The 26125-nt window shown below is 40.4% G+C and overlaps 1 protein-coding gene across 5 annotated transcripts in view; it reads left to right on the top strand.

Annotated features, from left to right (window-relative positions):
- LOC129702820 (plastin-2-like) overlaps positions 1–22991 on the top strand; it is a 69766-nt gene extending 46775 nt beyond the window's left edge. For 4 of the 5 annotated variants that reach the window (XM_055644823.1, XM_055644822.1, XM_055644820.1 and 1 more), the window contains 10 exons: positions 2587–2752; positions 3886–4028; positions 10178–10273; positions 12163–12358; positions 13270–13348; positions 15255–15369; positions 16466–16599; positions 17916–18039; positions 18983–19107; positions 21916–22991. In XM_055644823.1, coding sequence (XP_055500798.1) covers positions 2587–2752; positions 3886–4028; positions 10178–10273; positions 12163–12358; positions 13270–13348; positions 15255–15369; positions 16466–16599; positions 17916–18039; positions 18983–19107; positions 21916–22048 — 1311 coding nt within the window. In that variant the 3' untranslated portion in view covers positions 22049–22991. Of the gene's footprint in view, positions 1–2586; positions 2753–3885; positions 4029–9920; positions 9948–10177; positions 10274–12162; positions 12359–13269; positions 13349–15254; positions 15370–16465; positions 16600–17915; positions 18040–18982; positions 19108–21915 lie in introns of all 5 variants that reach the window. The other variant, XM_055644825.1, reaches the window with a different exon arrangement.
- The last annotated feature ends 3134 nt before the right edge of the window (positions 22992–26125 follow it).

Raw genomic sequence — 26125 nt, 5'->3', positions numbered from 1 at the left:
GCTGATCATCCACAATCAGTACCCCGTTCCTGCCTTCTCCCCATATCCTCTGACTCCGCTATCTTTAAGAGCCCCATCTAGCTCTCTCTTGAAAGTATCCAGAGAACTGACCTCCACTGCCCTTTGAAGCAGAGAATTCCACAGACTCACAACTCTCTGTGAGAAAAAGTGTTTCCTCATCTTCGTTCTAAATGGCTTACCCCTTATTCTTAAACTGTGGTCCCTAGTTCTGGATTCCACCAACATCGGGAACATGTTTCCTGCCTCTAGTGTGTCCAAACCCTTAACAATCTTATATGTTTCAATAAGAACCCCTCTCATCCTTCTAAACTCCAGAGTGTACAAGCCCAGCCGTTCCATTCTCCCAGCATATGATAGTACTGCCATCCCAGGAACTAACCTTGTAAACCTACGCTGCACTCCCTCTATAGCAAGAATGTCCTTCCTCATATTAGGGGACCAAAACTGCACATAATACTCCAGATGTGGTCTCACTAGGGCCCTGTACAACTGCAGAAGGACCTCTTTGCTCCTGTACTCGACTCCTCTTGTTATAAAGGCTAACATGCCATTCTTCTTCACTGCCTGCTGTACCTGCATGCTTACTTTCATTGGCTGATGAACAAGGACCCCCAGATCCCATTGTACTTCCCCTTTTCCCAACTTGATGCCATTTAGATAGTAATCTGCCTTCCTGTTTTTGATACCAAAGTGGATAACCTCACATTTATCCACATTAAACTTCATCTGCCATGCATCTGCCCACTCCCCCAACCTGTCCAAGTCACCCTGCATTCTCATAGCATCCTCACAGTTCACACTGCCACCCAGCTTTGTGTCGTCTGCAAATTTTCTAATGTTACTTTGAATCCCTTCATCCAAATCATTGATGTATATTGTAAATATCTGCGGTCCCAGCACCGAGCCTTGCGGTACCCCACTAGTCACTGCCTGCCATTCTAAAAGGGACCCGTTAATCCCTACTCTTTGTTTCCTGTCTGCCAACCAATTTTCTATCATTGTCGGCATTCTACCCCCAATACCATGTGCCCTAATTTTGCCCACTAATCTCCTATGTGGGACCTTATCAAATGCTTTCTGAAAGTCCAGGTACACTACACCCACTGGCTCTCCCTTGTCCATTTTCCTAGTTACATCCTCAGTAAATTCCAGGAGATTAGTCAAGCATGATTTCACCTTCGTAAATCTATGCTGACTTGGACCGATCCTGTTACTGCTATCCAAATGTGCCGCTATTTCATCTTTTATAATTGACTCCAGCATCTTCCCCACCACTGATGTTAGGCTAACTGGTCTATAATTCCCTGCCTTTCTTAAAATGTGGTATAACATTAGCTACCCTCCAATCCACAGGAACTGATCCTGAATCTATAGAATATTGGAAAATTATCACCAATGCATCCACAATTTCTAAAGCCACTTTCTTAAGTACCCTGGGATGCAGACCATCAGGCCCTGTGAATTTATCAGCCTTCAGTCCCATCAGTCTACCCAACACTATTTCCTGCCTAATGTGGATTTCCTTCAGTGAAGAAGAAGTACCCTTGCCTTCTTTAGCTGGGACATAAAATATAAGAACTAGGTTATGTTATTAGCATTATAAAACATTGATTAGGCCATAGCTGGAATACTATGTACAATTCTGGTCGTCACAATATAGAAATGCACGATTTCAAAGGAGGGGATGCAGAGGATATTTACCAGGGTCTCCTCAGGGCTGGAGCTTTTCCAATATGAGGATGGACGAGAGAACCTGAATTTGTTTTCTTTGGTGTGGAAGAGACTGAGTAGAACCTAACAGAGGCATGTAAAATTATGAGGGGCCTAGATACTCTTTGTGGAAACTCTTTCCACAGCAAAGATATCTAAAAGTAGAAGCTATCGGTTTAGACTAGGGGGTACGAGGTTTAGAGGAGATTTCAGAAAGAACATGTTCATGCAAAGGGTAGTTTGAATCTGAATGCACTGTAACAGTGCTGGAGGCAGAGATTGCCGTAACATTTAAGTAGTATCTACATGAATATTTGAATTACTATTGCATAGAAAGCTATAAATCAAGTGCTGGTAAATGGGATACTCGGCAACCTACATGAGCATGGTGGAATTAATGGCCTGTTTCTGTGTAGTATGACTGTATTTATAATCACTCAATCGCTCTGCTGAGTATCAGGCAACCTAAACAGTGGAAGCGTTTCAAATTGCCAGCATTGTATTTAGTCAGATTTCAGTTGCAGTATCACTTCCTTATAGAGTGCATTATTTAAGCAACAGTATGGATTTGTTTACGAGTGTGACATTTAGAGGGTTTCTCACAACATTGACTTGCAAAATGAAAGTGTTGGCATCAAATCAACATTGCATATTGTTTGATATTTAGAAGAGGTGTTTACAATGTGATTGCTAATGCCACTGACAAAATGGTTTCCACATTATTCAGATGTCATTTTGTTCAGAAATCATTTGCCGTTCCAAAAGTGGGTGCAACCAAGCATATTCTTATCCTACCCCTATCCTATATAGTTGAATGTTTACCATTTCTTCCAAACTTTTTTTATTTTTCCACAGGAAAACTTAAATCTGGCTCTGAATTCTGCTTCAGCAATTGGGTGCCATGTAGTTAATATTGGTGCTGAGGATCTAAAAGAAGGAAAGCCGTACCTAGTGTTGGGCCTTCTGTGGCAGGTCATTAAAATCGGTCTTTTTGCAGACATTGAATTGAGCCGAAATGAAGGTAGGTCCTGTTCTCTATTAATCAAATCTGACAATCAGTGTAATTCAGGTTTTAGAATTAATTAATGTTTAAGATATAAAGGATAGAGGCTAATTTGAAGCACTTTTTAGTACAAGTATATTTACGCTTGAAGAGTAGATCATGCAGTCTGTTATGCCATTCATTTAGATGAAGACCAATCTGCAAGTTATCTCTGTTTATCCATCCTATAACCCTAATCTTGAATTAGTCCGCCCACCCTAATCTTGAATTTTTTCATTGAGCTGGATTTAACATATTTTTGGCAAGAGTTTTATATTTTCCTTACAGCATTTACTTCCAAATGGCTTGGCTCTATTAGTTAAGATAAATAGCTTCACTATAATCTCTCACCAAAAGTAATGTCTTTATATCATCACTCCATTAAAACCTTTAATTCCTCAATTTGATCTGGCCAACCTGGATGTCTCTCTGAGTTAATCCCATTTGCCTGCACTTGGCTCATATCCCACTAAGCTTTTTATATCCTGCCCAACTGTCTTTTGAATGTTATAATTGTACCTACCTCTAGTGTTTTCACTGGCAGCTCGTTCCATATACCCACCACGTGCAGTGTGAAAACATCGGGTCCCTTTTTCCTTTCCCCTCTCATTTTGCATCAATGCTGTCTAGTTTCAGACCCCGACCCTAAGAAAAAGACTTTGACCATCCACATTATCTACAACCCTCGCACTACTATCAGCAGCTGCGAACAATCTAGGCTTTGAAATATCCTTCCTAAACTACTGCCTTTCTCCATGGAGATTCTCGTTAAAGCTGTTGTTTGCACCAGGTTTTTGACCCATTACTCTCATAATTCCTTGTGGTTTGGTACGGATTTTTGTTTGAGAAGATTCGTGTGAAACGCCTTGGTGTGATTTTTTTTTGATGAAGGCATCATCCAGTGAAAGTTGTTATTATTATTTAATGACCAATGAGTATGGGGAGAAACAATGCTGTGAATTTACCACTGTTACATTCTGACTTATCGTAACAAAAGTGTTTGTTTAACCTAACACTTCATGCATCGATTCCTCACCACAGTATGCTGACCTTCCTTAATTAATACAGTAGAATGGAGCTGCTGTTACTCACAAGGAGTTCTTTCTTTCCAGCACTGATTGCACTGCTCCGTGAAGGTGAAAATCTGGAGGACCTGATGAAACTATCCCCGGAGGAGCTGCTATTACGATGGGCCAACTACCACCTGGAAGGTGCCGGTTGCCAAAAAGTTAACAACTTCAGCAGTGATATTAAGGTATAAATAATAAGTTCAGAATAAGGTTGTTTGCATCTTGTAATATATCATGTTAATAAGAGAACTTGATAGATGCAAATTTGCAGTTTTGTGCTATTCTAAATTAGCTGAATTGATGCACAAAATTCTTATTGAGACTAGTGGCATTTATGGTTAGTGGAATTGAGATTTACGGCAACTTTCAAGGCTGTTGGCAGGGCCGGCCTTAAGGCCCTGTCCCACTTTCCCGAGTTACTCATGAACTCTCCTGAGTTTTCCCCTTGATTCGAACTCGGAGAATTACGGTAATAGCCGTTCGCAGGTACTCGGGGCTATTTTTTAAACTCGTGGACATTTTTCAACATGTTGAAAAAAAGTCCCGACTTACCTAATGCCTCGAGTTCCTATGGCTGACATTACAAGCCGCTACAAAACATCTACGGACTCCTATGGCCTCCTATGGATTCGCTACCGACATTCCACGACATTCCCCGACTTTGAATAAAGGGAAAAATTCGGGAGAGTTCGTGAGTAACTCGGGAAAGTGGGACAGGGCCTTTAGGAGGTGCAGGGCCCAATTGGGAACAATTTTGGTGAACCCCAGGTTCCCAGCCAAGGACTGTAGAATCATAGAAATATAAATAAAGTCTATTATAGACTTTATATCTCTATGGTAGAATGGAAAGTTATCAAAATGTGCGCTTAAAAAGTGCATGCGAGTTAATGGACCAAACAGATCTAAGCTACATTTTAATATGAAATTGCATGTAAGCCTACAAGTAACAAACAAAATGTGTAGATCACCTCTGAAAAGTACATAGTTACAATACCACTTGTTTTAGTGACTGTGAAATGAAAAGAAAAGTAATTTAATTAACTAGATCCTGGAAAACCAATAACGATTGGCGAAAAACCAGTCCAGGCATTAATTTTTGGGCTTCAGCCCCATCCTACCCTTTCGGGCTTTGATTACTGCAGACCTTTTTGAGTGGACTTGCTAGAAAACCACGGATTTTACGATTTAACTACTACGTTTCCCTCCCAAGTTGACTCTCTCCAACTTTCCCCACGAGAGCTCGCTTAAACCAAATATAAAATTTCTTACATTTGGCCGCTTCTCTCCAGAAGCTGGTAAATCCAAATCCAGGCATTTATTGAAAGTTGAGTGGTGTTTTCCACATATAGATGTGGTGTCTGTACTCAAAACATCATTGCAACATAACTGAGGTAACGGGGATAACGTACAAACTCCATACAGACAGCACCGGTGGACATCCGGTGGCGCTGTTACTGGACATCCGGTGGTGCTATTACTGGCTGCCTCCGCCCACAGTCTGGTTGTCTTTTTGTTTTTTGTTTTGTTTAAAGTATGTTTTTTAGTTTTTTTCAGTATTTTATGTGGGGGGAAGAGGGTATGGTAAGGGGGAAACCGTCCTTCAGTCATTTCCTGACGAAGATGCGGCTATTATCTGAGTCGCGTCCTCGCCCCCCCTCTTCATGGCCTACTAACTGGATTGGCGCGGCCTTTCCTGCCGGGCAGGACCAGAGGTTCAGCAGCGGCGGCGAGGCACTGGAAACATCGTGGAGCAGGCGAGGCCTTACTTGGGATCACTTCTTGGAGCTCTGAAGTGTTGGGCCGCTGCTCCAACATCACGGATCTGTGGGTGCGGAGCTCCCAATGCCGTCAGCACTAAGCTCAACATCGCGGACTTCTGGGACCCTTTGCCGGGGGTCGCCAGTGCGAATCTCCGCCCATCGGGAGCTGCGGACTCCGGTGGAAGGTGGCCGATTCAGAGGTCCAGGTCGCTGAGGATGTTCTCCCGTTCGGCGTCGGGGTTCCATCGTTCCCGGCGAGAGGGCCTGAACATCGGGCCACCCGTAGTGGCGACTACAGGGTGCTCGGGAGGCCCCGACCACGAGTGAACATTGGGGAACATCAGTGAGGAGGCTGACTGGACTTTGGTTCCTCCCCTCACAGTGGGGAACTTTGGTGCCGCTGTGGGGATGTTTGTGTTGTGGACTACTGTGTTCTGTGTTTTTGTAGTTTTTTTTAAAATTATTTATAAGACTAAGGGAAAAAGAATTTTGTTGTCTCTTAATTGAAGACAATGACAATAAATTAAATCAAATCAAATCAAAATTACCCATAGTTGGGATTGAACCCAGGTTTCCGCCACTGCATTAGCTTCTACCGCTGCACCACCAGGTCACCCGGCAGAAGGCTCCCGCCGCCCCGTAGATACCGGCAAATCCATCCCATTGCAAACCTCTCCCGGACGCCCGGGTTAATTACCCGCAGCTGGCCAGCAGTAAGGCGACGGTACCGCACTGGCAACGTCTAACTATATCCTTTGCACGGTCTCCCGATCGCATGCGAATATCACACGCAGCCACCCGACAGAGGGCCCAAGCTGCCCGGCAGGTGACGGGAAATCCATCCCCATTGCCCACCTCATAGGTATCGACACATTGATCCACGATAATAATTTCCCCCCAAATTGTGTTACATATATTGCAACATGTGTGTACTTGACGAGCCGAGAGTAGATAACTCTAGCACGGGGCCCCCTTAGGTGCGGGGCCCAATTGGGAGCAATTGGTCCAAATGGCTTAAAGCTGGCCCTGGCTGTTGGTTGTATTTTTAATGCAAGGAATTGAGTTCTCTATAGATGACACAACAGAAATGTTAACATTCTAAAACACAACAATAATTTGTTTTAACATTTATTTTTTAAATGTACTATATTTAATTCTCTTTCCAAATGTCCATGAGATGGTCATTAACCTTTGTTCTGAACTCTGCAGTCTTTGTGTTGAAAGTAAACACCGGCAGACCTTGTGTTGGGAATTCATTACATGGGCAATCTTTACTTGCCCCAGGATGACACATTTTGAATACCTGATGCGGTCACAGGTGGCTAAAACCAAAGCTCCAGCAATCATTCTGATTTCTCTTGTTTTTTATATGGTAACAAAGCAGTCCTTAAAGTTTGATTGTTCACCAGTTTATAAATTATTTTCACTTAATTCCTGTGGGGAAAAAAAGCTCCTCGTATTCACCAGATCACCGGTAGCACATATAAATTGGCAAGTGTGCAAGTGCACATACCAGGGTGCCACAAACATAATTAAAAGTGATTTAACAGCTTCCATTCAAGAAAACCTATCATGATCCTTAAAATTGCTCTAATGTGACACGTTGAAAATTGGGTATCAGTCTCCTTCCCCATATATTCCGTGGGGCACGACATGATATATTTAAGCAGAGTGTTAATGCCAATTATGAAGGAACTTTTCAGAGGGCAGGCTGTTATGACAATAAAACAACGCAAAAGTGACAGAACCTTTTAAATGTTTGTGTGTGTATATTTTCTAAGTTGCTACCAGTTTAAATTCCTATTTTGGTGCCTTCCTTTCATCTGCTTGTTAATCTTTAGACTTTTCTTTACTTTAGACTTGGAGATACAGCGCAGAAAAATGCACTTTGCCCCACCAAGTCTGCACTGACCAGTGATAACTTTGTACACTAGCACTATGCCACATACTAGAGACAATTTATAATGTTACCAAAGCCAACTAACCTACAGACCTGTACATCTTTGAAGTATGGGAGAAAACCGGAGCATGCTGGAGAAAACCCACACGGTCACAGGGAGAATGTACAAACTCTGTACAGATGGCACTTGCAGTCAAAATCGACCCCGGGTCTCTGCCACTGTAAGGCAGCAGCTCTACTGGGGCGCCACTATGCTGCCACTCACCAGCTTGATAATGTAATGGCTGTTCAACATTGGGAATCCCCTTGAAACATTGCTGGGCAGTGATCCCTTTCCCTCACGTTGATGTCACCTAGGTGTTTCACTGCTGGATATAAGATCAACGCTGATTTTATTTCCTTTCTTTAAAAATAAAGTCACCAGTAGAAGAAATCAGTAAGTTCAGTCTTGTTCCTTGTAGCTCCCAACATCCATCCTCTAAGTGTTATATGACACTGTGGCAGTTGTATATTTAATTGACCAATTTAGTATAGTGCCAAAATGATTGCTTAAATGGAGCAATGTGGAATAAATTTGTGCTAGAATACATGGAATGAACCATATTCAATGGTAGTGAGGAGCACCCAACCAGCTGAGCCAGTCCTGGTTCACAGCCTTCTAAATCTCTCTCTCTCTTAATTTAATTCACCGTACAATTAAGGTATTCACTGTTTGCCTCTTTGCTTGGTTCAACTGGCAACTTCCCTTCCTTGTGAGGGTTTAGTGAGGGTTCATTGCATGAGCGGAAACATTATAAAATTTTCAGTCAAAGAAATGAGTGAAAAATCATTCTAAAACAAAATAAACCATTTACTCATTCAATTAATGTTAATGGTATCTGCTAGAACAGATATGGATTACAGAATAAACAATTCACGAGAATTAATTGAATTCAAACACAAGCACCAAACTTTAATTGGTAGACTTGTCTCAGCTTTGGTTCATATTGTAATCTTACCAGATTTGGTTTCCAGAGGGAGAACTGACTCGAGGCATTCCAATTTCCCCAGTGCTGCTGCCAACCATTCTGGAGCTCCATTCCTGCAGAGATCCAGAAACTGTGATCTCGTCCTCGGAGCAATGGGTCAACAGAGCTTCAGGCCTTCATTGGTTTTTCCATGATAAAAAAAAATAGGCAAAGAAGCGAAAGTTACTATTTTAATGCTGACAGAGCTCAATCAGTAACATAATGCAAGTGAAAGAAGAAAGCACATGCATTTACAAAATGGCTTTAAAGTCCCTGTGGACATCCCAAAGCTTTTTTTTAAATAAATTATTTTTGTGAGCTGGTGCAGTTATCCTGTGCACAGCAAGATGGCAAAATCAAGGGCAATTAATTTTCTTTTGGATGTGTTGGCAGAGTGAGTATCAAGGCCAGGCTAACTGTTCACTTCTGGAGCAGTGGGATTTCTTGCAATCGTCTCACCTGAAATTCATTGGCACAGCTTTAATTCACCACTGGATAACCAGCTTTTGTCTCGAGAGAGGGCTTGAAGCCACAGCTTTCTGAGTCAAGAGACAGAATTAGTATAAGCCCGCTTACCCGCAACCATGTAAATAATATAGAAATATTAAGGGACAGTTGGACAGGTAATTAGATAGGAATGGTTCAGAGGGCTATCGGTCAAATGCGGGCAAATGGGATTAGCGTAGATGGACATCCTGATTGGCATGGACAAGTTGGGCTCAAACACCTGTTTATGTGCTGGATGATTATCTCAGTAATTTTATGACTAAATACTTTTTTTTCAATTATTCTCAGTCACCACTGAAAAAGGTGGCATTTGCATGCTCTTACTGGATCTTCACTTTCAAGTCCCAATAGAGATCTGATTAAAAGAGCAGTTAATGTGACATCACATTAAAAATCAATCATATTAATGTGGGACTGGAATCGCACAGTAACCTAACCATGTCAAGATGACCAAATGGATGAACCAATTGTGTTTTCACTACAATTTGACAGCTTCCCTATTATCTTTATCCATAATAGATTTTTAGTTTCAAGTTTTTTAGAGTTCTCACAGTGGAATTTGAACTCTTGTACGCTGAATTATTAATCCAGTAACAGAGCCGCTACATCACCTCGCACAAAGAAACTTCATTTAGAACAATGTTTCTGCATTGCTAAGTTATATCTATGAGAGATGATTGCAACATGATTGGAACCATATTTCACCATCTCTTCACTGTTGTGCTACAGTAGTTTTAAGGGTCCCTTGACTTTTATCCTTTATGTGTTCCTCCAAATGCTAATTCCTCTCCAGCTTTTACTTTCCTCTTTGTTTGAACTCTTAATGCTGTCCCCTGGATGTCTCGTTTTTCTGGACTGTTGTCACGTGTTTCTGGACTGTTGTCACGTGGGTGAATTCAAAAGCTGACCGACTTCTGTAGCCTAATGAAGGTATCAGTTCAAACCTTTCTTAATGCATTGGATTAATGTGCTTTTAATGTAAATAAAGACTATTCAACTGAATTAGCTGTTGGCTATTCCTGTTTACCCTTTTTCTTGTGACAGGAGTAAATCTTTACAGAATCAATGAATATATAGTACTAGCATGATTGTATGTATGAGCTAAATCTGTTCTTATAATACATGTTCCACTTTCTCAAGTCTTCTCACTAATCCCACAGGATTCAAAAGCTTATTTCCACCTTCTCAATCAAATTGCACCAAAAGGAGAAGAAGAGGGAGAAGCACCGATTCCGGTTGACATGTCTGGTATCAATGTACGTACTAATGTACAGCCTTAACATGACTTGCTTGCATGTATTCATGTTGCATTTTCCTAAAATACTGATCAGTCTGATTAAAGGTTGGTTCCAGCCCTTTGAAGGAAGAATAGTGATTTATTTCCCTTTGTCTCACACTAGTTAAATGGTTGACGTCCCTTTATAATATGCTAGATAATATATTTAACTCCCCGTATAATACGTTTGTTGAGATGCCCTTCCCTAATTCCATACATCCATTAACCTTGCCTTCTAATAATTTCACATTTCTAAGGTCCTCTAATAGTCTCCTATTTTCTTTGTGCCCTTCACTAATCACCCAGTTTCTGGTTGCCATCTAGATTTTTTGTTCCCTGGTACCCTCCCTAATTCCCATTTACTCTTTACCTCTTCTAACTCTCACTCTCGTTCTCAAATTCCAAATTATCAATTTTCTTTATTCCAGGTTCTTTCCATCCATTTTCTCCTTCCCTATTTCATCCCATTGCTTTTTGTCCTCCTTATTCCCCATTTTCCAGTACCCTCCTAATGTTCCCTTCTTCTTGCTGACATCCCAAAACCTCCTTATCCTACTGCCCTCTATTAAGTCCTTGCACCTGAATGACCTCCACTAACTCCCTCTTTTCCATGTCTAAGTTTAATGGAGGTGAATTTGCCTGCACACATATGTGATTAGAATTCTTGGGTTTTACTTCTTTTAAAAAAATAATTAAATTATCAATGCATTTAAATTGTAAGAATGGTAATTTAATATCAAACTATTATCAGAGTTGAATTGGTATGGGATCTGGAAGGGAGGATGGATGCTATTTAGGGGGAGTTAGGGGGCAGGTGAACAGTTTTGTTATTCAAACTTTGGTACAATAACTCAGGGACATGATAAAATGATGGCTGTTAATCAATCTAAAAATCTCACAGGCATTGAACTCAAATCATGGTGGTGCTACTCTAAAACACAGTTGAATTCAATGACTGTGAGAGTTCCCTTGATTGAGGATAATTCAGCACAGTTGCTATCTATTATTTAGTCACTAGGGGTTGAGTGTAGTAAAGTCCCATTTAGGCGACTTTTTAGGCGAGTGCAGGAGACTCTGCGCTCGCCTCATGATCGCCACATGTTCGCTGGTGGTCTCTGATGAGTTTCCTTCATGGTCGCGAGGAGTTCCCGCATTCTGGGAACTAGTCGCAGCCTCAGTAGGGTCGCAGCATATTTTTCAATATGTTGCCATGGAGAAAATCGATACTTATGTAGTCGTGTGTGCAGTGGTAGTGGGGTCGCCATGTAATTGTAGGTAATCAAGGTAGTCATAGGTAGTTTAGTTAATCTCCTTTGCTGACCGGGCATTTTCATTGGCTCATTGGGGGAAAAAAACGTAAGCACAAGTTTTCAGAACCAAGGAAAACCAACCGGTAATGTTAAATGCCCGCCAAACTTCACAGCTGTGTATCTCTGGCTTATTAAAAGTTGTCTGGCTTCTTAAGTATCTCCACTCGTTCTCTCCCCTATTCTCCCCCCCCCCCCCCCCCCCCCCCCCCCCCCCCCCCCCCCCCCCCCCCCAGCCCTTTTAAAGGACTTACCGTACACTGTGCTAGCCGGCTTTGCACCATGTGAATTTCAGAGAGCGCTCCCCTGCTTTCCCTGGCCCCTGCCTTTGCGATGTGTTTGTGTGTGTGTATGTGTTCCATTCTTGACACTTGCCATTCCACTTCCCGGTTTTACAGCGAGTGCCACGAGCTTGACACTCGCCGGCAGTTTGCTGAAAAATCGCCAAAGTGGGATAGGCCCTTAAGTGTACGTGAGAATATGTCAGCATTGCAGCTTGAATTTTTTTTTAAAAATCAACTTATCAGATGAAATACTGCACACGTTTCAATTTTTTGTTCAGGAAAATGATGATCTGAAACGTGCCGAGTCTATGCTGCAACAAGCTGACAAACTTGGCTGCAGACAGTTTGTCACACCAGCAGATGTCGTCCGTGGAAACCCCAAGTTAAACTTGGCATTCGTCGCCAATCTTTTCAACAAATATCCAGCTCTTCGAAAGCCTGAGAATCAGGACATAGACTGGAGCCTCCTGGAAGGTAAGCTCCTGAGAAAATTAATATGCTTTTGACAGCCTAAAATGCTTCATTTATGAAGCGCTTTGTAAGTCCTTTGCAAGATCTCTGTCTAAACCAGGGATCGGCAACCTTGTTCTGCATAGGGGCCGGGACGCATGTCTGTGAGCGGATGGCGGGCCACATCTATCACGTATACACATGGATCCCGCCCCGGATGGCAGGCATCAAATCGCATGTTCACATAGATCCCGCCCCTTCGAGGATGCCATCCGGAGCACTGGCCCCTAGTTACGGGCAAAGATGGTTACGGGCGCTCACGAACATGGCGCACCTAGACATGCTTTGGATTTGTCCTGAAGGCGGCGGCTCAAATACTCATACTCAGTCGTCCCCGGCCTAATGACAACCCCGATCCCAACAATGTATTTAATAAAGAACTGCAGATGCTGGAAATATCAAAGGTAGACATAAAGCTGGAGAAACTCAGCGGGTGAGGCAGCATCTATGGAGCGAAGGAATAGGTGACATTTCGGGTCGAGACCCTTCTTCAGACTGGTCTCAGAGCAACATCAGCCACTTCTGAAGGAGGGTCTCGATATGGTTTAACTAGCACGGAATTAGGCTCCCATGGGGTAATATGATAATTGAACACCAGGCGCTTACTTTTTCGATCTCATTTTCTAATTAGCTTAATTAATTAATGTGCAACTTTGGCACTGACAAGTTATGACTTCCTTCTCATTTATATTTTATCTAAATCTGTGCCAAATTTCAAGTAGATTCCAGAGATGGGTCATGAAAGTCAAATTCTAGACACATTTTCGATGCTCGGCCCACAGCCTAATTATTTCCTTTTTGACAGTAATAAAATGCATTTTCTACCTGATTCAATAATTTTGTGAATTATTCAGACAATTTTTTTTTAAATATAGGTGAAACAAGAGAGGAAAGGACTTTCAGAAACTGGATGAACTCACTTGGTGTGACTCCTCGTGTGAACCATTTGTACAGGTGAGGCACACAGCAAAGGTTAGGAACAGATTGTAGGACCTACCTCACAGAATACTATCCAAGTGAAATCAGAGGCAAGTGCATCATTCACAACAAGTTAATGTTGTTGAAGTCCAAAACAGTCAGACTTAAAAATGCCATGTAGACTTGAATGCTTAATGTTGAATCCGCTGCAGCTACATCCATGCTGAATGCTCCAAGGCAATCTTCAATATAAAATATTACATTTGAATATTAGGGAATCGGGAAGGAGTTTATACCCATGAAATTATTTTGAAATGTAATCATTAATAGGGTAATGTAGTCATTAATAGGGTAGCATTGCAATCTCCCATGAACAACAGTGTTTGGTAATATATTTCAGTGATGACAATCATGAGATGCATATTGATCACCAGACAAGGAAAAAAGTCTGTTTCTTTTAAAGAGTGATGTGGGATCTTTACATCCATGTAAAGGGCCCTTATCAATCACCATGAAACAGGGCCCTTATCAATCACCATGAATGTTTAATTAATAATCTTGCTGCCATTGTAAATTGTAATGAGTGAACAACAACTCGGACAAGTACGATAAGATATGATAAACACTCATTCAGGTAGAAGGTACAGGAGCCTGAAGACTGCAACAACCAGGTTCAGGGATACCTACTTCCCCACAGCCATCAGGTTATTAAACCTGGCTCGGACAAAACTCTGATTATTAATAACCCATTTTCTGTTATTTGCACTTTATCAGTTTATTTATTCATGTGTGTATATATTTATATCATGGTATATGGACACGTTGATCTGTTTTGTAGTAAATGCCTACCATGTTCTGTGTGCTGAAGCAAAGCAAGAATTTCATTGTCCTATACAGGGCCACATGACAATAAACCCACTTGAACTTGAACTAAAACGTTAATCATCCCCAGAGGGAAATTGTTCTGCCAACAGTCACAACACACAAGGTATACGAAAACTTGAAATTAAAAGTGAAAACAAAAAGAAAAAGACTAGTGACTGTTGGCTGTCTGCCGTGTGCACAGCGCCTTCACCAGAACGAACAAGCAAACAAACGCAGACTTATCCCCTGGGCAGAGAATTCTAAACTAGAATGCCCTCCCCCTCCCCTACACCGAGTCCCCCTCTGTTCTCCCATTGTTTTTCACAGCAATCCCCCCCACGACGGTTCCTCATTTTCCTCCCCCCTCATGCTCATCGAACGCTGATCACATTTCGCAGAACAAGCTAAATTGTACAAAATAACCTGCATTGAACATAAACTCCAAACTATTCCACAAATATTCACCTAGGAAAGAAACTGAACACACATTCGACTGTAGATGCTGAAATTTTGAATGAAATTCAAACTGCTGATGGATCTCGCAGGTCAGGCTGGCAGCAAAGACAGATTTAAAAACAATGCTTGGTTTAAAGATTGGGTCACTCAAGCAAGTTTATTATGGAGTATTTTAAGAGTTTTTCTTTGATCTCAGGTTCAGCATTGACTAAATAAATATTTATTCATCAGGAGTTCATTGCATAAGCTTTGTATAACAGGACGAACATTGCGCTGTACATAAGTGCCCCAACTACCAAAGTTTCTGCACCAATGAATGGTCAGTTTCCCTTTTTGATATTGATCAATCTGCTGGAAATTACAACCATTTTCTGCATTGAAACACAGACTCTGAATCAGAATATTACAATGACGAACTAGGTGCAGCTGTGAACTCTTGTTCCAAATTCATAACCATATCATTGCCCTAATCTGTCCTCACTGCAGTTTCAATGTTAAATCCATATTTTCTCCAATGAACAAAAGACAAATAAACTTGCTTACTCTGTTATGTTTCAGTTGCAGTATTTCATTTATTTTTTTGGAAATGGTATAAAATTATCCACATGTCATTATGCTTCAGTGACCTGGATGATGCCTTAGTGATTCTGCAGCTCTATGAAAAGATCAAGGTTCCTGTGGATTGGAGTCGCGTGAATAAGCCACCGTATCCTAAACTGGGTGCCAACATGAAGAAAGTAAGTGTTGAATTAAATCTTTCATAGACTGGGTTACATCAGAATAATAATAACTGTGAGGAGATCAAAAGCAGCCTATGTAAATGTATTGAGGATAATGAATATACCTTAGTCTTCATTAATGTTGAGTTGAAATGCCGAAAACATGATAGCAAATCTAAGATCTAAAGATTTACTGTGGGCTGGGGTCTGTGGGATTAAAAGTTGCAGTCTGGTTCTGGATCATGCAACTTGTGGAATGTTTTCATCCCTCCTGCCTCAGTGAATGGTGAAATAACTGCATCAACTGCATACTGCCTGCAGCAAGTTTACAAAGCCAACTTCTGATCAGCAAGGCCTCCATCAGTTACCCAAGTTTTGTTGGCTGTTGAAACCACAAAACTATGGAAGCTTTGTAAATGCCTCTGACACTATATTAAAAGCCACTGCACAGAAACAGATAATTGAGCCTGGAATCACTCTCTCTAGTTATCACATGTGGTTCATACTCCACACCTAATGATATTTATTGTTCACGCAACTTATTCCCTTGAGGGAAAGAATTGACGAGAATTAACAATGTTCATGCAAGAATTCTACATTGTATCTATCATTTGGTCACTCTCTGTCGAATTTTATTGAAAGAGTCATACATTTAATTTTAGTCCAGTGCTACAGTGCTCTGTCTGCATTGTCATGCTGTTTTTGTTCGCTTTTGCATCTATACTGGAATGAAACTGCTGCTACCATCAATTCACATTTTTTCACTTTGCAAATCAATTATTTATTGATAAACAATTAATTATTGTCAAGAATATAGACATGGAGATAGGCATAAAAAGTAGACATTAATATATGGGGGGAAATGTGAAGTCATCCAGTTAGAAGGAGAGGAATTAAAATGTGTTTTTTTTTTAATGGTTAAAGGAAACATGGCTCTGGGGACTGGATAGTTGAAGAAAATATTTAAATATCCAAGTGAAATCCTGGTCTGGACTACACTAAAAGAGTACTTAGTTCATTTTTAGTTTAAAAGAAATTACAACTTAAAGAAAGAATGCATTTATAGATGATGAATCAAATTAGTTGTTAACATGCAGGTTATATTATTCAACAGTTGGAAAACTGTAATTACGCAGTTCAATTGGGAAAGGACAAAGCCAAGTTTTCACTTGTTGGCATCGCAGGTCAGGACCTGAATGAAGGCAAACACATGCTAACCTTAGCTCTCTTGTGGCAATTAATGAGGAGGTGAGTGTAAATTAATGTTATTTTGATGTCAAACAAAAATGGTACCAAATAAGGACTAACTGAGGAATAATGAAATATGGACAGTTTTGTACAATCCTGATAATTAGTTATATTTTGTAGATTTAATGTAGTCTGGGTTTTCCATTTTGCTTCTGGTCTTTGCCTAGATGGACATAAAACAGCCTACAAGGTACTGATTACTTACAAAACTGTTAGTCCTGGAAATTCCCACTCCATCTAAGTAACTGAATTTTTTTTTTGGGGGGGGGGGGACAGGTCCTGTTTAGAAATCCAGCTCGTCTTCCACCACTAGATACCCAATTTATACCCAACAGCAGAACGGCACAAAATGTCAAATTTTATTTCTCATAATTTTCTCAGTAATCTAAGCTGGTATCAAGAATACCTTAAAACTGCTGTGTTTCATAATATAAACACAGAGGTATTGTTTGAGTAAACTTATAAAGAGCATATAACTTGAAAATCAGGACCTGCAGATGCTGGAAATCTGAAATACAAACTAACTGCTGGTAATAAAGTATCCAGTATCTGATGAAGAGACTCTGATGGGGAAAAAAAAGTGACATTTCTTTTTCTACAGATTTCTTTAAGAAAACATGATTTGGCACCCATTCCCAAAACTTTGCTGACCATCTAATGCTATCTGACAACCACATTCCTGAAATTTTCTGGAATAGGTACTGCAGAGTAGAACCTATTGGTAAAGTGAAATCAGAAAATATTCACAAACAAAACATTTGATAATATGTTCACTCTTCTATTTTGTTTACATTTAACCTCATGGACTCAGTTTCCACAATCCATCACAACATATCAAGGGTTCGCTACCCCATCTGAGAGTTAATTCTGTGCAGCAATATTTCCTTGAAGCCCAACTTCCTGAATCCAGATTTCAATTTGCTTTTCATTTGTTTAAACTCCTGTCTCTTTGATAAACTATATAACATAAAAAAACATTCAGTCCATTGAACTTGTTCTAACTTTGGCCAATTATTTTCACTATCCCCATTTTAAATTTTACAATTCCCCAATCACCCCTCCCCCAGTGTAGTTCCAATTCAATTTTGAATCTGATTCCGCTACACAACTACACATTCAAATATTGCATTCCAAAATAAAAATCCCATGATTTTATCATGTTTTGAACTTACATTGAATGTATCTATTACTAAAAGTTGCAATGAAGGCACTACTCTTTATCCTTTCACTACTCTTTTTCCTTTCAGTTGCAGTAATTGCCATCTCTTTATCATAGGTCATACACATAAAAGCAATGTTGTTTTATTTGCTCCCAGGTATACCTTGAACATGCTGGAGGAGATTGGTGATGGTGAAATGGTTAATGATGATATCATTGTAAAATGGGTGAATCAGACTTTAGCAAACGCAGAAAAGAGCTCCACGATTTCTAGCTTTAAGGTAATATGCTTTCCAAGTGTTGTACTCATATTTCCCAAGACAGGGCTCAATAATGAAATTTAAAACAGTACTTCAATAAATAGAATGCTAAATAATTTACAGTAAATGATTGACTAAATTATTGAGCAACCTACTGAATGTTTGCATGTTCAAAATCTATCTACGTATATTGGCACATACCACCTCTAATTGTCTTTCATACACAAACAGAAATACGATTCACTCTTTCATGCCATGCCAGTTTGGTCAAACGTTGGTATTAGCGCACCCATACATCAGGAAATGAGCTGTACAGCTCAAGAAGCTGTACAACTCTTTTTATGACTAGCATAAACAGGATGGACTGAATCGTTTCTTTTAATGTCGTAAATATTCAGTGATTTGATTAGCCAGTTATTTGATGGCTAATAGTTCAGTACTCTGCAGTGAACAGTTTATTCACTTAAAAAATGATTTCTCTAGAAAAATGTAGCTAGAGGAGGATGCATAAAAATCAATCTCAGCAGCAGTCTTTGTGTGAATGGCAGGGGAATTGTTAAGCAAGTCTGTTCTGCACAAATTCATGGTTTGCTTTGTGCAGCTTTGAGTTTAGTTTCTTTCGCCCTGAACATGTTTAATTTAATAAATCCCTCTCCCTTCCAGAAGCAAGTACGGCAAATGAATGCAATAATTTATTGTAATTAAGGTATATCCAGGATATCTGCAGACATCTGAAGCTGGGGCTCTACATGCATATGCCAGAATGTTTGCAAGAATTAGGTGAATCCCTGTCCACACAGGTCCATCTCTTTGCTAGTTCAGGTGCCATCTGTGAGGTTTGAATAAATGGAGTTCTAACAGAGGACCTTTGCAATTTTTCTTTGCAAAATCTCTAACCTATAAGAGCATCAAATTTGTGGTAGTTTTTTGACATATGCTTTCCTATATAATACTCAATCTACAGGATAAAGAAATTAGCACAAGTATACCAGTACTCGATTTGATCGATGCCATTCAACCTGCATCAATTCGATACGATCTTGTGAAGACTGGAGACCTGACTGATGAAGAGAAGCTTCAAAATGCTAAGTGAGTCACATCTAAATACTATAACATTACCTATGAAACCAGGAACATATATTTACTTTATTGTTCGTTCATAGGATGTGGGTGTCATTGGCAATGCCCAGCATGTATTTCCCATCCCTTATTAGCCTTGGGATGCTGTATGAATTGTTGAACGTATAAGGACTGAGACAATTATGGGAGAAAGGTGTTAAAGGATATTTTGTTTGGGCAAAAATAATATTTATTTCACCTTTTTTCTGCTTTCTCTGCCGAAGAAAATATTTTCCTTTGACAAACATCTCAAGCTCCATTTTGAACAATTGAATCTGTGTTCCATATCATAACCATTCAGTGTGTTTTAAAATGTTTCCCCTTAAACCTCAACCTACTATGTCTATAATCTTTAACATTTTAAATACCTCAATCAATTCTCCTAAAAACATTCTTTGCTCCAAGGAAAGAAAAACATGCAGCTTCTCCAGTTTATCTACATATACAGTTCCTCATCCCTGGAATTGTTTTAGTAAATCTCTTCTGGATCCGCTCATTAATATCTTCCATAAAATATAATAATGAGAAATACTTTATTGATCCCCTCAGGGAAACTCAAATGTCCAGAAGCTCCCAACCAACAAACCCACACATTCAAAACAAACGCAGACAGAAAATACATAAAATACAATGTGGACACTACCTGAGAGCAATAAATACTTAAAAAGTTAAAAACAATTAAAAATAAAAAAATTAAAAAATGCATCCCCATACAGCCGAATAATAAAATCTAATAGCTGCAAGGGGGAAGGATCTCCTGAACCGCTCCGTTCTACAGGGCAGGGAGAGGAGCCGGTTGTTGTTCAGAGTGCTCTTTTGACTCTCCAGAATTACATGGAGGGGGTGCCCGGGATGACCTGCACCTTGCGCCTCATACGCCTCTCAAGCACATCCATCCCAGAGTCCACTCTCCCCTCCAGCACTGAGCTAGCTCGTTTAACCAGTTTGTCCAGCTTCTTGTTGTTTTTTGCACTAATGCTGTTGCCCCAGCAAACAACAGCATAGAAAATAACACTTGCAACCACAGTGTTGTAAAACATGTACAGCATATCATTACGCACATTGAAGGATTTGAGCCTTCTGAAGAAAAAGAGTCTGCTCTGGCCTTTTTTGTAGAGGGCGTCAGAGTTGACAGACCAGTCCAGTTTGTTATCCAGGTGCACTCCAAGGTATTTATATGTCTGCACCACCTCAATGTCAGCCCCTGCAGCGTTGACCGGCTGAAAGGGGAGCTTGGACCTGCCAAAGTTAACCATCTCTTTAGTCTTAGTTGTGTTCAGGATGAGACAGTTCTCTTTACTCCAGGCACAGAAGGCACTGGTCAAGTTCCTGTATTCCTCCTCATGCCCGTTCCTTACACATGCCACACTCGCTGTGTCATCTGAATATTTCTGTACGTGGCATGTGTCAGACTTATAGTTAAAGTCTGCAGTATACAGGGTGAAGAGGAACGGGGCCAGAACCGTTCCCTGTGGGGCTCCAACATTGCACACCACTGTGCCAGAGACACAGTCCCCCAGCTTAACAAACTGTGGTCGACCCGTCAGGTAGTTGTATATCCAGGAGATAAAGGTGGAGTCCACCCCCATCTTCTTAAGCTTGTCATTCAGAATCAGGGGTTGGATGGTGTTGAACGCACTTGAGAAGTGGAAAAACATAATCCTCACACAGCCACCTGGTTCGTCCAAAAAGGAATAGATCCGGTGCAGCATGTAAAGGACTGCGTCATCCACCCCAATGTTCTCCTGGTATGCAAACTGTAGTGGCACCCAGACTTGGTCACAATACTCAACACATGGCTGAAACAGTATTTTGTAAAGTTTCATGTGACTTCCTTGCTCTTGTATTCCTTTGCTCTATATCTATAGGTCCAGAATCCTGTGTTATTTTTGAGGCGCAGGTTAACCTGCCCAGCCATTTTCACTGAATTATCCACATATACCCTCATATCTTGGGTATTGCATCACTTTTACATTTGTGCCCTTTACTTTATACTGACATTTCTCATTCTTCCTACCAAAGTATAAGACCACATTTAATAGCGCTAATTGTTTTCTCTGTTGCCTATCCACACTTTTCATCGGCCCATTTTAAGACAAATGGTGGTCTTCTTACTGACTCTTGGGGGAATTCCACTGCACACATACATCCAGTCCAAAGATCATTGCTCACCAGTTTCCCGTCACATTGCCAATTTTCTATCCCTTTTTAATCTCTGGCCTTCAGTCTTGATAACATCTTCATGATGCAGTGATGCATAAAATCCCAGGCAATGATCACAGGTGCAAGGAGATAACGCCTCTGGAAACTTGTTTTTGAGAGGCTATGGAATGTAGCTGCTATCTTAGCTGATAACTACATTTCACATTTTAGCTAAAATTGTCAGTTTAACCCTTACACTACACATAAACAAGTCTAGTTTCCTTCTGGCTTTATGGCAATCTCAATCTGTTTGCATTAATATAAAGCTCCTTTTACTATAGTACAGGCACTGTACGAATTCTCACTTGTTCCCTGAAAGCCAATTTATTTGTTTTCTGCAGTAATGCAATAGATGGATTTATGCCAACTCCTTACAAAGTTCAGTATCATTGCTACTGTTCCTATATAATACAACTTTGACTTTCTATTCAGCACCCTGTAAATACAACAATGTTATCTATCAATTTAAGGTGATATTGCCAAATGAAAATGTATTAATTTAACTCGAACTATAAGGCTGGTCTTATTAAAAGAGTTCTGTCTGAACTTAATACATTTCATGTTGCTTTAATATAGGTATGCCATTTCAATGGCAAGAAAGATTGGAACGCGAGTTTACGCTCTTCCAGAAGATCTAGTTGAAGTAAAACCAAAAATGGTTATGACTGTCTTCGCATGTCTGATGGGAAAAGGAATGAAGAAAGCCTGAAGAATTTGAGCCAAGTTATATTATTTTCTCACATATTCCTACGCTGGATGCAATTTTTAAATGCAGGACTTTGCTCAGAAATTTATTTTATCTGGCTTTGCTATTGCAGAATAAAATGATAGATGAAAAATCCAATTTCCCCAAGTAATATATAAAAATCTAAGGGCTTTCTAGAACACAGACGAAACCACATTAAAAACTGCAATGCGTACATATAAACCAAAGAGTTTGGACAAAATAAAAAGCTTTTCCCAAAGCAGAAGCCATTTATCATTTACAAATGCAATGAAATAGTATTTGGAGGGTTAATTATCGGGACCTATATAGTTGTCCTAGTGGTATTTCCTTTACATCCACACAGTGGCATAGTCAAATAATGGATTTTTACTGTCAAGAACAGTTGATTTACATTTTTTTAAATCCCAATCACATTGTTAATTCTGAGATAACTTTCTCTATCTTTTTAATGAACAATTAATGTGCAAATGCAGCAAGCTCATTGTAATTGGCAAGATGTTCCGTGCAAGATGCTGCTTTCCTGAGTCTAATGGCAAACCAGTGTAAATCAGTTACATTGTGGTAATTTATAACTTCTGAGCTCTATCTTCCCCACTGCAAGCTGCCGATAGTTTTGTGCAAAAAAAAAAAAGATACCTGGTGCCCATTAAGACATTTTTTCAACTAAATTGAGAAGAGTATATAATCAAGTCAATGAAATCTCACATCATAAGTTGCTACAAGATATAATTAATGCTTCTAAATAATTACTGGTAATAGCCCTCAAAAATAAGCTTGCCTGGATGCTTACAGGATGTTTATTTTGTCATTCCTTCTTAGAATTATTAAAATGATTGATCATTTGCAAGTTGAACTATCTAATGGATGCCTCAATAAACGGTCTCATTTATTGAAAGGATTCAATGATGAAGACCAAAATTACCAACTCTGTGTTCTTAAGCAATTTTACTACAAAGAGTATGTTATATTTTGGTTTTGTAAAATTCCTGTTTGAATGCTATCTTTAACCATAACATGCTGTTAATTTAAGGTACTTACCAATTCAAAATTTGCTTCTTCATATAAATATGATGCTAAAAAGAATAATTTTACATCTCGCAAATACAAAATGTTGCATACTCACATCGAATGGCTTTCCCCCCCAGATTGCTTGCCCTCTTAATAGAAATTTCGACCATGTGCTGGGGCATTTACATTTTTTAATTTCAAAAATAAACTTTATTCACAAACATGTACAACAAATACACAACGCAGTGCATGGCTTTTTTTACATCCATAGTGCTGTTCAGTCTATATAATTATAGAATTACTGGTTCTATACATTTGATGTGTGAACATATTCTGTATACAGAAGACCATTCTTACTCATGTGAGTGGTACAAACATAAAGTATTTGAGAAACTACTACACTGGACAGCCCCTCAATGTCCATTGGTAGATGGAAAAAGAAAGACCTTTAAACAACAGTTATTCTCCATAAAGCATTTTAATTGACCACACCAGGCTTCAGTGCATCCCTCAGTATGTACTCCTACAACTTAGAGTGTGAGAGTAGGCAGCATTCCCTTACAACATCGCAACAAGAACAGCAAGTTTCAGACAATTCAAAATGTGTCTTTTACCAACTTGATGATCTTCTGGCAGTACTTTAGGTTAGCCTCGGTATGTGCACCTGGGAGTAGCCTATAGATCAGTGGGTCGTCTGTTAGGCAGCTGCACTGGTGAACCTCAACAAGGACTCTTGCAACCTCGTCCAGATCTTCTTCGCAAAAGCACAGTCCACAAAGAGATAGATGATCATCTCACCCTCAACGTAGCCATCTCGAGGGCAGTAAGTATTGGGAGCGAGTCTGCAACGGTGCAGGAAGGACCTGACAGGGAAAGCCCCCCTCCACGAATGACAATTAGTGAGACAATGAGTGAACTAAAGGTGCAACTGAAGGGAACATTGTGCGTCAATGGGGCCAGGCCCATCCTTTGACACCTGGCGCTAACATACATTGGTTCTGCACATAACTTGATAGATAGATAGAATCTTTATTTGCCACGCAACCAGGGTTGGTGGTATTTGGGTTCGGTACATGATGGTACACTGCTTTAGTTACATACCACTAATGGCTGTGGCTACAAGTGGCTACCAGGGCAAAGGGCATGTTGGGTATGCTTCTCCCCCTGTTGTCTGGGGACATGTGTATCACAACATGTCTGGGGACATGTGTATCAGATGCATTCCATCTTGGATCATCAGAAGAAATGGGAAATGGCTTAGGTGACAGCCATGACAGAGAAGCATGATATGGGACACACCTTCCCCAAGGGCAGCAACACCAAGAGCAACCCGCACCCTGACGACCATGTTCTTGTCAGTCATTATGAGGGAGCACCTCTTCCAAAATCCCAGTTTTCCCACTCTAGCCAATTTTTGTTTCACACCTAAGCCTCTCTGAATCAAATCATGGCATGATCACTGCTGTGCCACCTGCTAACAGTGCAAAAACTGCCATCATCCTGTGGCTTACTGGTAACACTCTCACCTTTGTCAACGTGTTTACACACACTTGAGATCCCTGGAACGCTTCCAGATCAGGTTCACAGTTCAGTGCAAAATCAAAGGAACTGTTGGAGCTCCAATGCTTCAGAGGAGAGGTTAAACTGAGACCTATCTATGTACGCAACAGTGGACTAAACATATTGAAGATCTGAATAATCTGTTCTTCCTTTGCTAATCAAGCCAAAAATAGATTTCTATTTGTCATCATTTCTGTCTGTGGTAACTTCTTGTGCGAAACGTAATGTCTTGAAGCAACTCTGTGCTCCAGCAGTCACAAATTGGTTGTCAAGTGCTCTGTGAAGATCTCCTTAACTCAAATTTCATTGTACCTTAATCGGTACATGTGACAATATACTGACTTTGAAACCTTGAACTAGTTTACAAATCCTGCCGATTTTTCTTTTGTATGACATGTGACCACTTTGCTGTCATTGTCAAAGATAGTTTAGCTGTATAGAAACCAGGTTCAGAGTATCCTACATGTACCTTATTACACCACAGGGCATAATACAAATTGAATGAATGAATGAATACTTTATTGTCACATGTGACAAGTCCTGGTGAAATTCTTTGCTTGCATAAAGAGCGCCGACAAAGGTACAAAGTACCCCGCGCTGGGTCCCCCATTGTTCTTCCCCCCCGCATGGCTGCCCCCCCACTCCGGGTACTCCACTGTTCTTCCCCCTCTCCCACAGTGGTCTCCCCATATCGGATCAGCCTTTGTTCCTCCCTCCAGCAGCGCCGCCACAAAGTTCACTCCCACGTGGTCCATCCTCATCCATCGGTCGGTGACCTCATCGACTACCGCACTGACCTTCCAATATCGCCACTAAGTCCTCTCCTGATGGTGGCAAAAGGAGCAGTGGAAATTGATATTAAAACAGGAGCTTCTGAGGTACATCTTTGATCCTCTGGCTCAGCCTAAGGGACGTGATGCCTAAAGGTATTTCTTCAAGAAGTTTTAATGGTCAGATGTTCACAGAGTTTTGGAACATATTTTGCTGCTTTTATCTTTATTGAATGCATAATGCATGTTTGTTAAATGCAAGATAACAGTTATAAGGAATGCAAAAGTCACCAGAAGATGGTTATAATCAATATATTTAAAAAACTGTAACAGAACAGGGGCTACTGGAAAAATTAGTCTGAAAGAAAAACATAATAAGCTTTCTGGGAAACTGGGGCAACTGCAAAGCAAAGTTGTACAGTAATCAATGAGTGAGGTGAATTATGGTTTATTTTGATACAGTCCCAATGGATATTTCATGGTTGAATAATACAATATAAAAGGATGTGCCAAGAAATCAGGAGGCAAGAGGCAGATTGCTCATGCTTTAATCTGCAGGCCAACCAGAAAAGATAATCTCTGTAGTCCCTCGGTTGGCAAATAACCAATTGTGGCTCTGTACCATCTGCTTCAAAGTAGCACACATGATAGCAATGGGACAGCAGGAGCAGCAAGGGTCATTTCCCTACTTCCAGCTTCTTTTCACTCAGAACTGCAGCAT

The sequence above is a fragment of the Leucoraja erinacea genome, chromosome 13, assembly GCF_028641065.1.
Source record: "Leucoraja erinacea ecotype New England chromosome 13, Leri_hhj_1, whole genome shotgun sequence".
In the NCBI taxonomy this organism is placed as follows: Eukaryota; Metazoa; Chordata; class Chondrichthyes; order Rajiformes; family Rajidae; genus Leucoraja; species Leucoraja erinaceus.
This window is presented reverse-complemented; position numbering and strand designations above follow the sequence as displayed.